The sequence below is a fragment of the Vespa crabro genome, chromosome 5 (genome assembly GCF_910589235.1).
Source record: "Vespa crabro chromosome 5, iyVesCrab1.2, whole genome shotgun sequence".
In the NCBI taxonomy this organism is placed as follows: domain Eukaryota; kingdom Metazoa; phylum Arthropoda; class Insecta; order Hymenoptera; family Vespidae; genus Vespa; species Vespa crabro.
The window spans coordinates 9,226,407-9,243,906 of NC_060959.1; the positions used below are offsets into that span (position 1 = coordinate 9,226,407).

The 17,500-nt window shown below is 29.4% G+C and overlaps 1 protein-coding gene across 10 annotated transcripts in view; it reads left to right on the plus strand.

The window, feature by feature from the left end:
• Window positions 1-17,500, plus strand: part of LOC124424304 (cell wall protein DAN4-like) — a 134,726-nt gene that overhangs the window by 70,955 nt on the left and 46,271 nt on the right. For all 10 annotated transcript variants that reach the window (XM_046963150.1, XM_046963156.1, XM_046963157.1 and 7 more), the window contains one exon: window positions 8,930-9,143. In XM_046963150.1, the coding sequence (XP_046819106.1) occupies window positions 8,930-9,143 (214 nt within the window). The remainder of the gene's footprint in view (window positions 1-8,929; window positions 9,144-17,500) is intronic.

Genomic DNA, 17,500 nt, shown 5'->3' on the forward strand with positions numbered 1-17,500 from the left:
TCTCTCCCTCTCTCTCCCTCTCTCATTCTCACGAGTCATTTCGTAATGGAATCGAACGATTACTTGGACCGATAGGACTTCTTACTCTCTTCGAGAAATAGAGAAGAAGAGAGAGAGAGAAAGGAAGAGAGAGAGAGAGAGAGAGAGAGAGAGAAAGAGGGAGAGAGTGTTTGAGATCTAATAAAGGGAGCTTGGAGTAATTAACGCTAATGACTGATGGGTAATTAACGATCGACCAAGTAAAACGACCGCCTATCCTCATCTACCAACCTCTACCTATCTATACCAACCTACCTATCTACCTACCTACTTACTTACTTACTTACTTACTTACTTATTTATTTGTTTACTTATTTATTTATTTAATTCCAATTGGTAACTATCTATATCTACCTTCTTCACGCCCAGACAATTCTTTTTGTTGTTGTTGTTGTTGGTTTTTTTTTTGTCCTTTGTTTTCTTCCTTTTCCCTCTTCCTTTTTCTTTTTATTTTCATCACGTACACCATTATCCGAGGATAGACAATACAAATTTCAAAATCGATCATCGAAGCTTAAATAATAGTTATCGATATCTGATAAGGGTCTGAACTCTTGAGAAGCACCATCTAGAAGGAAAGAGAGAGAGAGAGAGAGAGAGAGAGAGAGAGAAGAAAAAGAAGACTGAAGCATAGTAAAGGATTACTTAATGCGAGATGTTATCGGTGAAGACAACGACCCCCTTTTACCATATCCGGCTTCGTGGTCAATTCTGGCTTCGGGACTTATTATCGTGTCCGACGTAGCACGATCAACGGATTAGTCCGTCTGATAGCGCTTCTCTTGCCAAGTTAGTTCCCGAACTACTCTTATAATAGAAGTAGTAGTAGTAGTAGTAATACTAAGCTGTGACTACTACTCGCTTGTACCTTTTTTGTTTGTTTTTTTTTTTCGCTCTCTTTTCTTTCCTTTTCTCTTCTTCTCTGTTTTTCTTTTTTCTTTTTTCTTTTCCTTCTTTTTTTTTTCGCTTTCTTTCTCTTCCTTCCTTTTTTCCCATTCGACTCGCTGTCCAAGCAAATTGAAAGTAATAAATTTGTTAGATCGATAATATGCAAAAACAATTATATAAATTTTATTACGTATAACATCGTATACGATCGTTTGTTATATTAAAATAATTAAGAACGTGAATGTTATAAATAATTATTTATTTATATATATGTATATATATATATATATATAAATTTATTTTTGCAATATCTATTTAATGATTAAGAGATATAAATTATTTAATATTATCGTTAATAGATTTTTATATATTTTTACTCTGAGGACGATCTAAAATTTATAAACATATAGAAAATGAATATGATCAATAAGCAAATATATAATTATTATCAATTCACATTGTAGAGATTTAAAAGCAATTAATTTTCAATTGGTCAAATTAAACGTTATGTATGATTCATTCTGTGTAATATATACTCATGTATCAATAAATAAATTATTAATCGATAGTTTCACACGCTTTAACGGATGTCACACAACGAATGTCATCATATCGTTGATAAAATCATTCTATTATCTTTCAATAACAATTGGAAAGAGATCAAAGTCATTTCTTTTTCAAATAAATCAGATGAATTTAATTCATGATTTGTCTTGCGTCAGGGTTGACGTATCATAAATTTCCTTTTTCTTTTTTCAGTCTCTCTCTCTCTCTCTCTTCTCTCCCTTGAATTTTAAATAGACGTCGCTAGAAAAAAAAAAGAAAGAGTATTTTATTTTGTACGAAAAATTGATCGAAATAGAATTATTAATGTTGTTACTAATTGACTAATTAGTAATGACATTTGATATATCTCAAGAATTACATTTAATTCATTGAATTGGCAAGTAAAAAAAAATTAAAAAATTATTTTCAATTCAGTCTGATCGTTGACTCCATCGTCCATCAGTCGATTTATTTACTGGAATGAAAATCTTCTATAATTGTATTTTTATATTTTATTGATGCCGCGTTATATTTTTCATAATAACGAGTAAAAAGATAAATAAAATATCGATAAGAATAAATGATTATAGTTTTCTCTTGAAAAATATTGGATTGGCCAAATGAGTACGTATTAATGTCGGAATTTTTAATATAAAAATGATATTAGCGTTGTTTATTTGGATATTGGAAAAAAAAAATTTCTATTGTTTACTTATTTAATATTATATCAAATATATTAAAAAATTTACTGTGTTCAATTTAATTACTTATTTATTTATTTATTTATTTACTTATTAAAAATACAATAGCGTGCAATTATTCATATCTACGCAGAATATCGTAATATTTGCAATGAGGAAATAAAAAAATTATCAATTAAAAATTTACTTCGGCATTAATTGCAATGACCAATCCGATAATTATTTTATGCAATTTTACGACTTTAGAAGAATAGTAGCGCCGAACAAAAAAAAAAAAAAAAAAAAAAGGAAAAGAAAAAAAAAGGGAATACTTAACAAAATACTTATCGACTTAATATCTTCGAATGACTCGCAATTGATTTCAAATAATCATTCGTATATAGATCATTCGTATAGATCATTCGTATAGATCATTCGAAAATTCAATTTTGACGATGTTGTTTTTCGACGATATTTCCGAAGATTTATCCTTCTTTCTTTTTTTCTTCTTTATTTCTTCTTTTTTTTTCTTTCTTTTTCTTTCTTTTTTGATTCTTCTTCTGGTCGATCGTCACGAATGAGAACGTCACGAACGAACAGCTTTCTTCCGCGCTCGATATCGTTCGAAAAAGGACGAGCTTATTCGATCGTCCAAGTTTCGTGATAGATATACAAGAACGACAGAGAGAAAGAGAGATAGAGAGAGATAGAAAGAGAAAGAGGGAGAGAGAGAGAGAGAGAGATTTCGTTATCAGTCTCGAATTCTGTCCTTTCCTGTGAAAGCATCACGGTCAATTTCGGTAGGACAAAATTTCGTTTGCAATCAAGCTGTGTGTCACGAAAGATCGATCGAACGATCAAACGATCGATCGTTCGAACGTTCGATCGTTCGATCGATCGCTCGTTCGCTCGCTCGTTCGCTCGCTCACTCGCTCGATTGCTAGTCCCCAACTGATATGGTGTTTCTTGTCAGTTTTCCCATTCGCGAAGGGATCAAACCAGGGAATCTTCGATAACGTTACGAAAGCGTTATTGACGTTTACCGATTACGAACATTTTACCGAGGTCATACGGTAGTCATCGATCGTTTTCGACAGCCTCATAGATATTTATCATTGTTAACTGTTAAAATTGAAAATAAATATCTCTCTCTCTCTCTCTCTCTCTCTCTGTCTCTCTCTCTGTCTCTCTCTCTCTCTCTCTATATATATATATATATATATATATATATATATATATATATATGTCTCTATTTATTTATCTATAGATAATGAGTAAAACACGAACAATCATTACAAGTATTTATAATCCAAACTTATCTATGACGAATGATTTTTTAATCGATCACGATAATTACGATCATTATTGCTCTTTCTCTACGTATTGTAAACTGATAATTATAAAAATAGTAAGACGATCAAAACAAAACAAAAAAAAAAGAAAAGAAAAAGAAATGAAGGAAGAAGAGAAGAGAATTAATTTCTTTCATAAATTCCATATAGCAATTATCCAATTATTATTATTATTATTATTATTATTATTATTATTATTATTATTATTATTATTATTATTATTATTATTATTATTATTATTATTATTATTATTATTATCCTATTTTGATAATGTTTTCTATTTAAATCACTTTCACAACAACTTACACGTATACTTATTACGTTCGATCATATAATCTGACATTATTTTACGATCGTTCATTCTCGTTTGTCGTTTATTAATATATTTGGAATTTAAAAACAAAAAGAAAAGAAAAAAAAAAAAAAATAAGAAAACCTGACAACAAAAATATTACCTACTATAATATATTTCTCTCGTATCGATAAGAAATATCATTAATTATATTTTTAATAAAATAATCGATCTGAACTAATTCGATAAAAATTTCTTTTCGTAAATGATATTATATATAATACATATTGGTATACCAACTATACTGATGTAGACATATATACATTGACATCAAAGTAGACGCACATATCTATCGAGTAACAGAGCATTCGATGCTCGTCGATCATTGTTAACGTTCGATGATACTCGAGCATTGTCGATGTGAAGTGATTATTAACGCCTACGTTCTCTACAATCAACATGATCGATATCCGCTCACCCTACATACCCTCACACACACACACATACATATATATATTTATATATATATATATAAATATATATATATATATATATATATATATGTTTAGGTATCCTAAATGCACATACAAGTGTACTCGACAATATATAGAGTTGCACTGTTGACAGTAATCCATGTAACACAATTATTTCTACAGTCAAGAATGTACGATTGACTTCTACGAGGACATTAAATCTCTAACAATGATGTAACGAATCCACCCTTGCCGAAAACGAGTTTGGCGAACAATCAAACTCTTGTCTAGATTGCCTTAACGATCCATATAACTACCGTCATATGTCACGTTATCTCTTCTATTATCAAAAGAATAATAGACGACGTTAGCTCGTAAAAGTTTTTCATTTCATTCATAAAATAAAATCTACAAATTAATACGTTGTTGAAAATTACACGATTTATTTCTAAATTTGATAATACGCGATCTAACGATTTTTTTTTTTTGATTTTTTTTTTTTTTTTGATTTTATTTTTTCTTTTTTTATTTCGTTGTCTTCGTCTCTTCAAACAACAAAATTTATTATCTGAGACGTATATTCGTTATCGATGAATTATTAATATTTTCTGAATGAAAAGTGATTATTCGTTTTATTTTCTAACAATAGTGAGATAAAAACTTGGAAAATATAGATTTATATGTTAGAGTAACGTCGATATTATAAATAAATCAATAATTTTATTATTTGTTATTTCTCTGAAAAGATTTCATCTCATTCGTAGGATAAAATCTTAACGTTAATTCTTTTTAATTTAAAAAATTTAAATTTTTCTTTTTCTTTTTTTTTTTTTTTTTTTTTTTTTTTTTTTTTTTTTTTTTTTTTTTGAAACGAAACTTCATAGTAAAATCTATTCCTTGTTAGTGGATATTAATATTTTTTATTATTTTTTTTTTTTTTTTTTTTTTTTTCTAATACAAAGTAATTATTTTATTTTGTTTCGAAAAATTGAACTATAGATTTATATTACATACACGTACAATAGTAAATATCGATAATAAAAGTCACGATAATAGAATCATGTTTCTTTTTTCTATTAATAAAAAAATAAATATGAAATTTTTTTAAATGTAAAATAATTATTTTTTTCATTTCGAAGAAGTAAAATAAAATGTAAATTTACGAGCTATATCAATGTTATATGACAGTAATTCGATGATAAAAAAAATCACGAAAGTAGAATCATCCTTATATCTATTTACTAACAATAAAAAAAGAATATACATACATATATACATATATATATATATATATATGTACAATTTTACAGTACATAAACTTAGTAACATATACCACGATATATCTTCTTTTTATCAAAATAAAAAAGACGATGACTTATCTCGTAAAAATTTTATTGAGAGAAAAGAATCTTTCGGAATTTTTTTACGAAACTCTATAACTTATATATTTCTTTTCTTTTTTTTTTTTTTATCATCTCTTTAAACAAATCTCTTAAATAACGTCGAATCATTTCCAATATAATCTAATATTAAATAATTTTAATTTTTCGAATGATAAAGTAATTAATTTCTATTTTTTTTTTTTTTTTTTTTTTTTATTTCGATTAAGTGAAATAAGATTCTGAAAAAAGGCAGATTTACAGGCGTCTTAAAAGCATGAAAATATAATTGTCCTTTTTTCTATTAAAAAAAAAAAAAAAAAAAATACAGAATCATATACAAGCTGATAATAAAATATATAAACATAGGAACGATTGTTTCTAATTAAATTTGTATAATTAAGAATTGTTTATACCTTATCGAACAAGTAATAAATCGATGTTCATCACGTTGAGCAGAGATAATAATAATAATAATAATAATAACAAAGACTGATATAAAGCAATAGCTTGACTATAGTTACGGCAACGTTCATGACAATGTTAACCATTATCGACGACGAGTAATAGTCATTTACCGTTATCAAGCTTCGTCCAGGTCCCAACGAAGGGTCTTAGCCCTTCTCAAATATATAGTTCTTTGACATTGATCTTAAATTAGAATTGCTTACATGAATTGTTAACAATATGACATTGGATCGTCCTTCAACGAAGGAATTATCCTTATGGTACATACGTGAAGAGTGATGATGAATTAAATCGAATGAAAAATCTTTAAATAATTTTCATCGTAGAATTTTTTCATAGAAAAATATTTTAATTTTCCCCATAATTAATATTTAACTGTTAACAATTTCGTGATAAATAATTTTTTGATGTTACAAATTTTCTCTTTTCTTTTTTTTTCTTTTTTTCTTTTTTTTTTTTTTTTAAATTATTTTCGAGAAGATTTAATATCAATGAAATGAAATTTGTTCATACACATTCGACATTTTCATATATTTTTCATAATCGTACGAAGGAAATCTCTAATTAATCTTTAAAGATAAGACATATAAAAAGTAATCTCTTTGAAAGGATTTTATAAGTACGAGATATAGGTGTATTTTTTTTTTAATCATATACAAAAAAAAATAATAATAATACAAGAGAAAAAAAATAATTGGGGGAAAGAAATAAGAAGGACATGAACAAGTAAGTTCGTTCAAGAAAGAAAAAAATAAAGAAAGAAAGAAAGAAAGGGAAAAAAGCTACGGGGATTAAAGTCCTACAGATTTTGGTCAATTTTATGTACACAAAGTTATCGTTAATCCCATGACATGTATATGAAAGAGAAAGAAACAAAAAGAAAAACAAAGACTTCGGTGAAATATGAATTATAAGATTGAATTAAGGAAAGAATAATAATAATAATAATAATAATAATAATAATAATAATAATAATAATGATGATGATGATGATGATGATGATGATGATAATAAAACAAAATAAAATGATTGAAAAAGATATTAAAAAAAAAAGAAAATAATAATAATAACGATCTATCAAATGAAAATTGATCAATGTGTCAAGAAGAGCTTACCATAAGAAAAAGATAAATAAGTAAAGAAAAAAAAAAACAGAAAAAAAAAGAAAAAAAGCAAACAAATCTAATTAAAATAAAACCGAAGAACGTTCTCGTGATTATCGAACTTTTCGAACGTTTACCTTCGATGATGATAATAATAATAATAATAATTATTATTATTATATATATATATAATTATTATTATTATTATTATTATTATTATTATTATTATTATTATTATTATTATTATTATTATCAGTAACTTATATTATCGACAGTATCGTTTAGTTACATTGTTTATATCCAAAAGCCAAGTAGAGTATCGGTGAGCTTATAACCGTAATCAATTCTCTTTGTGTAACGATCGGGACACAGCGTATGTAAGCATCTAACTGTTCGTAATATCAAAGCTGCTTAGAATACATAATAGGAGGTAAACCAACGTCTAATATGTACGTTTTGGAAGGATGACTAATACACTTCTAGTATTAGGCTAACATAAATTACATACCTACGTACACACATATGTACGTACGTATGTACCTATATATATATATATATATATATATATATATACATACATACATGCGTATATACATGCATAAATAGATTGGTAGATCTTTACTAAAAGATGATTTAGAATCCAGTGATAAGAACTTTTGTATAACAAAACACAATTAATCAAAGAGATTCCTAAATCAAATTGGTTTTGGTTTAAACAGACTTTATAAAATCCTATCCTCTCTTTCTCTCTCTTTCACTCTCTCTCTCTCTCTCTCTTTCACTCTCTCTCTCTCTCTCTCTCTCTCTCTCTCTCTCTCTCTCTCTCTCGTGTTTACTTTTTTGTTTATTAAATTTCATTATATCGAACGTATCAGTGAATACTGACCAACGTGTAATGTACTACTTACGCAAGCGCACATACATATTGTTCTCTGCGTAATCGATGTCTGCTTCTGCACAGTAGAGTAGTGGGAGAGAAAAACAAAGAGAGAGAGAGAGAGAGAGAGAGAGAGAGAGAGAGAGAGAGAGAGAGAGAGAGAGATTGATATAGAGACAGAAATCCTGCCAAAATCTGGTTTTTATATGGAAACTATAATATGTGATAACACGACTGTGTATCTAAAACATTCTATTAAGGATTTCTACGTTATACGATGAATGATGATGTTAAACAAGAGACAAAGAAAATTTCAAAGCAAAAAAAAACAGATATACGATATTACGAAAATCGTAAAAGTTCATTCGAATAAAAAAAAAAACAATGAGAGAGAAAGAGAGAGAGAGAGAGAGAGAAAGAGAGAGAGAGAGAGAGAAAGGATTGTTCGAAATTTCTATCAGTGAAAACGAACCGCAAACTTTTTCATGTCACCGTGAATCCTCTTTAAACACATACATATGTAAGTACATACATGGAAAAGAGACAAGGTAACGCATACACAAACATAGACACACACACACACACACACACATACACACATATACACACATATATACACACCCACACATATATATGCATACATATACGCACGCACATACGTATAATACATAGAATAGAGTAGAAGAGAGATTAGAATCGATTTCTAATAGTTGATCGATCTGTGGTTTGCCGTGTGTACTGACAAGTGTCCTTTTTCTTTTTTTTTTACTTATTTTTTTTTTTTTTTTTTTTTTTTTTTCTTTTTTCCTCTCTTCCTAAAACCATGTTTCAGGTGTCGTGGATAAAGCGTAAGACTGTTCAGGAATTATTGACGGTCGGTCTGATAACGTACGCTAACGACGAGCGTTTTCAAGCGATTCACTTTCATCACAGCGAGGATTGGACGTTGCAAATAAAATACGTACAGGGAAGAGACGCGGGACTTTATCAGTGCCAAGTGTCAACGCATCCACCTACAAGCATATTTTTGTTTCTCGAGGTTGTCGGTAAGCATTGACAGTTTTTATATAACAGATAAAATATTATAATGGTAGCTTGACTTTCTTTGATTTTTGCATTCTTTTTCTTTTTTCTTTTTTTTCTTTTTTTCTTTTTCTTTTCTTTTTTTCTTTTTCTTTTCTTTTTTTCTTCACGTTCTCTCTAACCACCCCCCACCCCCCGACACCCCCACCGGCCCACATTTCCCCATCGTATAACGACGAAATTCGAAGAGAATTATTATTTTCATTGAGGATTATATTCGAGGAAGAATGACAGAAAGTAATTTGAATTTATTGTTTTTGTCTCTTCTTCTTTTTTTTTTCTATCTTTCTTTCTTTCTATTTTTTATTCATTTCTTTCTTTTCCCGTCGATCAACTCACGGATGAATTATTAAAACGTAAATGAGGTGGGTTGGTGGTTGGTTGGTTGGTTGGTTGGTTGGTATGGGGTTGTGGGGTTTGCTCGGATTCTCTATGTATTTTTTGGTTTCTTTTTTTTTTTTTATTTCCTTCGCTCCCCACCCACCCATCCTCTAATGAATCCGCCTACTCGAAAAAAACATCGGAATAATGGTTAAGCAATTTTATCGTTAAACGTGCACGCGTGCCATTAAATAGCTCATCGAGGATTTTAATAACGAGTGTTTTCGTGCAATTAACATTCCGAGTTTGCTACTCATCGTAATTATCAAGTCGATTACATTTAATTCAACCGAGAACCGGTCGAACCTATTTCGAAATCTATTCATTCGTAGCTTCTCTTCGTTCCGTTAAATATCCCCTTCCCGCAAAATTAAAATGCAACAATATTAAATATCTTTGTAAATGGGATAAAAGGGAAATGATATTTTTTGCGGTCATTGTAGAGAAAAACGTAAGAGATAAGAAAAGTGAGGAGGAAGAATTAAAGGAAAGAGGGGGGAAGAAGAAAAAAGAATTAGAAAGAGATGGGGGAAAAGCAAAAAAAGAAAACAAAGAGAGAAAAAAAAGCAAACAAGAGAAGAAAAAGAAAAAAAGAAAGGAAAAAAAAAAGGAGAGAAGTCATTTAATCGAGTCTCTGTCTCAAAGACAAAAGGATTGTTGGATCCTCTTGTAAGATCCAATGTCGGGATAAAGTAATTTCGTTAAAAGACCAAGAGAGTTCTCTTTTCCGATTTTACTTTCTCTCTCTCTCTCTCTCTCTCTCTCTCTCTCTCTCTCTCTCTCTCTCTCTTTCTCTATCTATTTATCTATCTATCTTTCTCTCGCGAAAATTATGAAAATACGGATTAAGAATTATTGCGTATAAATTATGCTTATAAATTTCTCGTCTCGTCTCGTCTCATTAATAATAGATACACCATAGGAAAATTGCTTATATATACGTCAACAAAAAAATAAATAAACAAAGAAAGAAAGAAATATTGAAATATTGATCTACAAGCATGCAAATAAGTATATGCTTACGTAGAATAGAAGAAGAAGAAGAAGAAGAAGAAGAAAAAGAAAAAAAAAAAATAAATAAAGATATAAAGAGAAAAGAACATACCCAAGAAATAGCTTATCTTAGTATTCATAAAATGCATGTTTCTAAGAGACGTAAAGATTTTCTGATAAGAAATCAACGTTACTATCTTGTTCACGCTCACGCACATACATACATACACACACACACACACATTCTCATACTTGTTCGCTTAGTCGTTCGTTCTCTTTTTATTTTTTTTTCTTTTTATATCGAACAACAAGTAGTAGTAGGTATCCTCTAAGCCTTCCGGCAAAACGGCTTTGAGAACGGCTTAAAGAAGTAACGTAGAACTACTTTCTTCCAGTTCCAACCTTTTGAAGAATTTTTTTTTTCTTTTTTTTTTTTTTTTTTTTTTTTGGCAACCTTTACCTTCGAAATGGTTTATGAGCCACGGCGAAATCCAAAACCAAATGTTTGCATTTATTTTTGAACCATGTCCGTAGAATTTCTCCAATGGAATACCTTCTCCATTTTTTTCTCTTTCAATTCTTATTTCAGTTCATCGTGATCGTCATCGTCATTATATCATATCATTTGTCATCATTCAAAAACTTATCACGTTCAATATTATTCTGGGTTGTATTTATTATTGTCAAGAAAGAAGGCCCTTACGAGCAACGTCATTAAAGGTTGGTCAAAGAAAATGCGTCTATTTTACTCTTAGAATTTTTTCTTTTTTCTTTTTTTTTTTTATTATTATTTATTTATATGGTTCTTTTTTTTCTTTTTGTTCCTTTTTTGTTAGTTTAGTTTAATTTATTGAAAATAAAACTGCAGACATTTTACCGCGTAACGTGAATTTTCACTTCAATAATATAGAAATATATAAAATGCAAGTAGTATCGTAAGGTTTTAAAATAATGATTCCATATTCTTTTTCATTTATTTATTTATTTATTTATTTATTTATTTAAATACTTTAGTTTATTGAAAATAAAAGTGCGAACATTTTCTTGTAATAATATACTTCTCATTTCAATAAAATAGAAATATATAAAAGGCAAGTAATGTAAGGTTTTGAAATAACATTTACATACGCTTCATTTATTTATTTATTTATTTATTTATTTATTTATTTATTTATTTATGAATTTTTTATTAGTTCTTTGACAATAAAAGTGCAAACGTTTCCCTGTAAAATAATTCTCATTTTAATAAAATAGAAATATATATATATATATATGTGTGTGTGTGTGTAAGAAAAGCAGTATAAGGTTTTGAAATAATGGTTCTCATATAAAAACGAGGTCCCAGCTTGCACGCTTAATATGCCTTATGATAGATACAGCCCTGCGTGAGTTTTGTTTCTTTTCCTCCTCGGTTTATTTTTTTTTTTCCTTCTTCTTTTCTATTCCTGTTTTTTCCTTTCTTTTTTTCTTTCCTCTTTTTTTTTCTCTCTCTCTTAACCGAGACTCATACGTTTTTATCCTCGAATTTCAACGAAAAAAGGGAAAGAGAGAAAAAAAAAAGAAAAAATAAATAAATAAATAAATAAATAAAAAATAAGAGGATGGAAAAGATCTTGGCAAAAGACGTTCGAAGAAAAAAAATTTACGTAGATATAGCATTGAATTACAGGGCGTGAATCTTCTTCTTCTTTCTCTTCCTTTTTTCTTTTCTTTTCTTTTTTCTTTTTTTTTTTACACTTTTTACTTTTTCTTTCCTTTTTTCTTCTTTTTTTTTTTTTTTTTTTTTTTTTGTTTTTTTTCCTCCGCCTATCCCTCCATTTTCTTCCTTCCATTTTCTCAGTTAGTGTTACCACCTCCCCCTTTTACACGAATTTATTCTCGCTTAGATATTTGCATTTAGATTTCCCATCGACCTCGCGGCCAACGCGATCTATTTTACTATTACTTTTTCTACTACTTTATTCTACTTACCTATCCTTCTTTATTTCTCTTCTTCGTTTCTTTTTTCTCTCTTGTTTCTTTCTTTTTTCCTTTTGTCTTTTTTCCTTTTCTTTCTTTTTCTTCTTTTCTTTCGTTTTGTTTCTTTCCTATTTCTCATTCGCCATGCCTCAACCGATGTATCACCCGAAGGATCACCCAGATTGCCAGAAATCCACTTCGTACGGTTTGCGATCTATAAGGTCGCGAACTTTTTACGATCCTTCAAAGATTTCTGTCTCTCTCTATCTCTCTCTCTCTCTCTCTTTTTCTTTTTTTGCTTAGGCAAACTTTTGCGCGCGAGATACGTCGACCCGCGTAAAGCTCCAAGATTAAATTGGATAAACGTGAAAGGTCGTGTCGGAATGAATGTACCAATGAAACAAAAGGAATTTCGTATTGCAATCTCCCAATAGTATATACATACATATATACATATATTTATGCATGTATATATATATATATATATATATATATATATATATATATAAATATGTATGTGCATAAATGTAAGTATGTATTACTGTATCTAACTCGATCGGCCCGAGATTATTTCAAGATGTAAAGATTTTTTATTCTACCTTTTTTGTTTTATGGACTTCTTTTTCCAAAAAAAAAAAAAAAAAATTTCCAAAAAATTAATGAGATTTCGAATCGTCGAAATGAGCGATAACTTAACGAAATTTAATAAAAATTAAAAATGAAGGAAAGAATGCGAGAAGCTTCCGTGAATTCACCGATAACATACCGAAACGCTACGATATCTCGATGTAAAAATTTTTTTTCTTTTTTCTGTTTTTCTTTTGTTTTTCTTTTTTTTTTTTTTTTTGAACAAAAAAAAAAAGAAAAATGATTACTTTTCATTGTTTTTCAACGATAAGTAATTATATACACTCGACGAAGTTTATTTTTTGTGTAATCGAGAACGATGCAATAACGTTCGATTGATTATTGTATGTTTTATAACTTTTTATATCAAAACAAATATACATACGAAACATAAAAATAAAAAAAATATATGTATATATTATGAAAAGATCACGTATCTCTCTCTCTCCCTCTCTCTCTCTCTCCCTCTCTCTCTCTCTCTCTCTCTCTCTCTCTCTCTATTTTCGTAAAACAAATAAAATGTTTCGAAAAAGTGATTGATCGTGATTGATCGTTCAAATAAACAAAAGCAATAAAAAAATTAAATCGAAGAGTAAGAAGAAAAAAACCAAGGAGGAAATAGAAGAAGAAGAAGAAGAAGGAGGAAGTGAAAAAAAATCAGAATTGGTTTTCTCGAAAGATACACACACACACACACACACACACACACACACACACACACACACATATATATATATATATATATATATATATACATATATAAAGAGAGAGAGAGAGAGAGAGAGAGAGAGGGAGGGAGGAAGAGAGACAGAGAAAGAGATAGTGCCATTGAAAGTGGCTTACTGACGGTATTTGGCAACGACGAGAACTCATGGCCCTTTTCCAAGGTAGGATAGTGTATTCGATGCGTTTAAGCTCGATCCAAATCTTTCGATAGTATTGGTCGATTCGCATTTGGCCGTGACAGCAATGGAAAGGAGTTCTCTCTCTCTCTCTCTCTCTCTCTCTCTCTCTCTCTCTCTCTCTCTCTCTCTCTCTCTCTCTCTCTGTGTATGTCTAAAGGTAAAAGCATGTCAAAGACCGTCATTGGGTGTCGACTTGGTGTTTACCTTGCTACGTAACACCTGATCCTATAACCTTCTGCCGCGAACGTGTGTCACCCTTTCTCAGCATTCTCCTCTTGCAACCACCCACACACATCTAACTCTAAAATCTCGATCCTCTTATACTCGGTCAACGACCAACGGTTTAACTTAAAATTCCTAAAGCCTTAACTCTCTCTCACTCTCTCTCTCTCTCTCTCTCTCCCTCTCTCTCTTTCATGCACAATATAATACATATATATACATGTCTACATAATGATACATATATCCTTTATTTATATTTATATATATATATATATGTGTGTGTGTGTGTATGTATAAGAATGTTTCAAAACAATACGGTCAATAACCAATGTCCACATTGAACAAATATAAAATAAAAGATACGATCGATCTTCGAAGATATTTCTAAGACATAATCGTTTTTCGTGATGCTGTTAACTTCCCCATTCCTGTCACTCATCAACATCTATCTCATCCAATTTCAACGAGTAAAATAATTTCTTCTTTTTTTTTCTTTTTCTCACACCAAGATAAATCAAATTGATCGTACGAGATTGATCTCAATTAATCGAACCCATAGATCGTCGTCGATACTTACTTAAATCCAATAGATCTTCCAATAGATCCAAGGGACCGGGGATAGATATATGGTACATATCTAAATACATAGACACGTAACAGCTATAGAGAGATAACGTTGAATTGTTTTACGTGGGATTTGACAAAAAAAAAAAAAAAAAAACAAAAGAAAAAGGAAAAAGAAACAAGAAGAAAATTCGCATGGAAAAAAATAACATCGTCTATAAGACGTTTAAAAGGTTCCATTCGTTTTTTCTTACTCGCTATATTTTTCGTCAAAATTAAAAGCATTTAAAGGCGATTCACATGTAAATCGCGTAACAACGTGTTAAAGATTGATATAATAATTAAAAGGCAACGAAAAGAGAATTAAAAAGGAACCAAAGAAAGAAAAAAGAAAAAAAAAATGGCTGTGTCTAGTGAAAGAAGGATCACATACAAGGGCATTCATTCGCTTATTGTACTCACGTTTGCACGGACTTTATTTTTTCTCTTTTTCTTTTTTTTTCTTTTAATCTTTTTTTTTTTGTTGTTGTTGTCTCTTTTTTTTATCCTAAAATATAACCCCTCATATTTCTGAAATATCCTACATCATACAAAGGGTGTCTCCCGTTCGAGATTATGCGCTCTATTATTATTATTATTATTATTATTATTATTATTATTATTATTATTGTTGTTATTTACCGAACTGTAGTAGTTTTCAGACGAACTTTCCCGAATTGGTTGTAGTTCGTTTCAATAAAAAGAAAAAAATGTTTCAAAAATAAAAAAAAGAAAGAAAAAAAAAAGAAAACAAGGAAAAGGAAAAAGAATAAAATTTCATTTGTTTCGAGAAAAAGGGCAAGAGGTGATCGGGCAATCGGGCAATCGGACGAGATGGAGGGCTGGTAGTAAATGTATGTTACATCTTACCGTGGTTATAAATCTTCTTTAGATTCGACTTTTTACGAAGAACTTTACACGTCGTTTTTATCAGATAGACGAGTCGTAGTTCAACTTTCGTAGTTCGAGAGTTCTCGTCGACGACGACGCTTTGATCTCTTTCAAATGTACAGTTTCGTATTAAGAAAAGAAAAAAGAAAGAAAAAGGAGAAAAAAGAGAGAAGGAAAAAAAGGAAAACAAAGAAAAATGTCACATTTGTGTGTGTGACTTTTTTTTTTTTTTTTTTGAAGCAACGTTCACTCAAAAAAACTTTGTTTAACCATCATAGAATGATCCTCGTTAGTCTTCCATCCTGAAACAGGGATATTTATCATTGGAAACATTTTCTTTTTTTCTTTTTTTTTTTTGTTTTTTTTTGTTTTTTTTTTTTAAACGTCCTATAGTTTTTGGAAACAATTATTGTCCGTAAACTTTTCGAAATGGGAGTAAGTTTCATTGGAAACATTGTTTTTTTTTTTTTCCCCCTTAAACGTGCTACTATAGTTTTTGGAAATAATTGTTATTCGTAAACTTTTCGAAATAGGAGTAAGTTTCATTGGAAACATCGGGGGTTTTTTTTTTTTTTAACGTGCCACTATAATTTTTGGAAATAATTGTTATTCGTAAACTTTTCAAAATAGGAGTAAGTTTCATTGGAAACATCGGTTTTTTTTTTTTTTTAACATGCTACTATAGTTTTTGGAAATAACGTAAACTTCAAATGGGACACCCTCTATATTTATCTAGCTATATATATTTGTATACATATATATATATATATATATATATATATATATATATATGTACACACACACACACACACACACATAAATATATATTTTTCTCGATTTCTCGTTTTTCTCGATTTCTCTCTTCTACCTTACAAGGTCTAACGGGAAATGCTGCTGACGTAGGATTTAAGTAACGACCGCAAACGGTAACGATCGTAAGAATTCATGGCTCAACAAATATGTCACCTTTCGATCGCACAAACGAACGAACGAACAAACCAACGAATGAACAAACCAACGAACGAACGGACAGACGAAGGTTGAATATTTTCATTTCCTTCCTTCCTTCCTTCCTTCTGTCGTATCTTCGAAATTAAAGCTTACCTTGGAAATTCGAAGATCTTCCTAAAATTCGTGTGCACCAAATATCAAAACTCTATAATGCCATAACATCAGTTATCGTATGAAATAATTACAAAATACGATTTCATAGGTAAAACATACTTTCTTGATTTTATTCCTTCCTTTTCGATCCTTCTCTCGCGTATTGTAATAAACAACAAAATCTATTTTCTATTTCTCGTTAGAGATTATCAAACGACGTTATCGTGATAATAATAAACAATAAATTTATCCTCACATATTAAGTCTTATATTTACTTAAATTCTATTTCTTGCGTAATTCACGTCAATCTCTCTCATCGTCTCTCGGTTTTTTAAAATTTTTATTTACGTTTAAATTAATTCCATCGAACGTACGTTATGTATGCATTAAAAATAATAAAAAGAGAAATGTTTCTTTGATGACGAATGATGAAACATGGCAGGGAAGCAATGGTTGCTTCGTTCGGAGGAATTTTTCATTTTCTCCATTTCTTTTTTTTTCTTTTTTCTTTTTTTTCTTTTTATCTTTCTTTTTTTATTTTTTTTTTTTTTTTTTTTTTTTTTTATATTCGATATCTCTTGATTAATGTTTTTCACTGCTTTTTCTTTTTCCCTTTTTGTTTTTTTCTGATTTC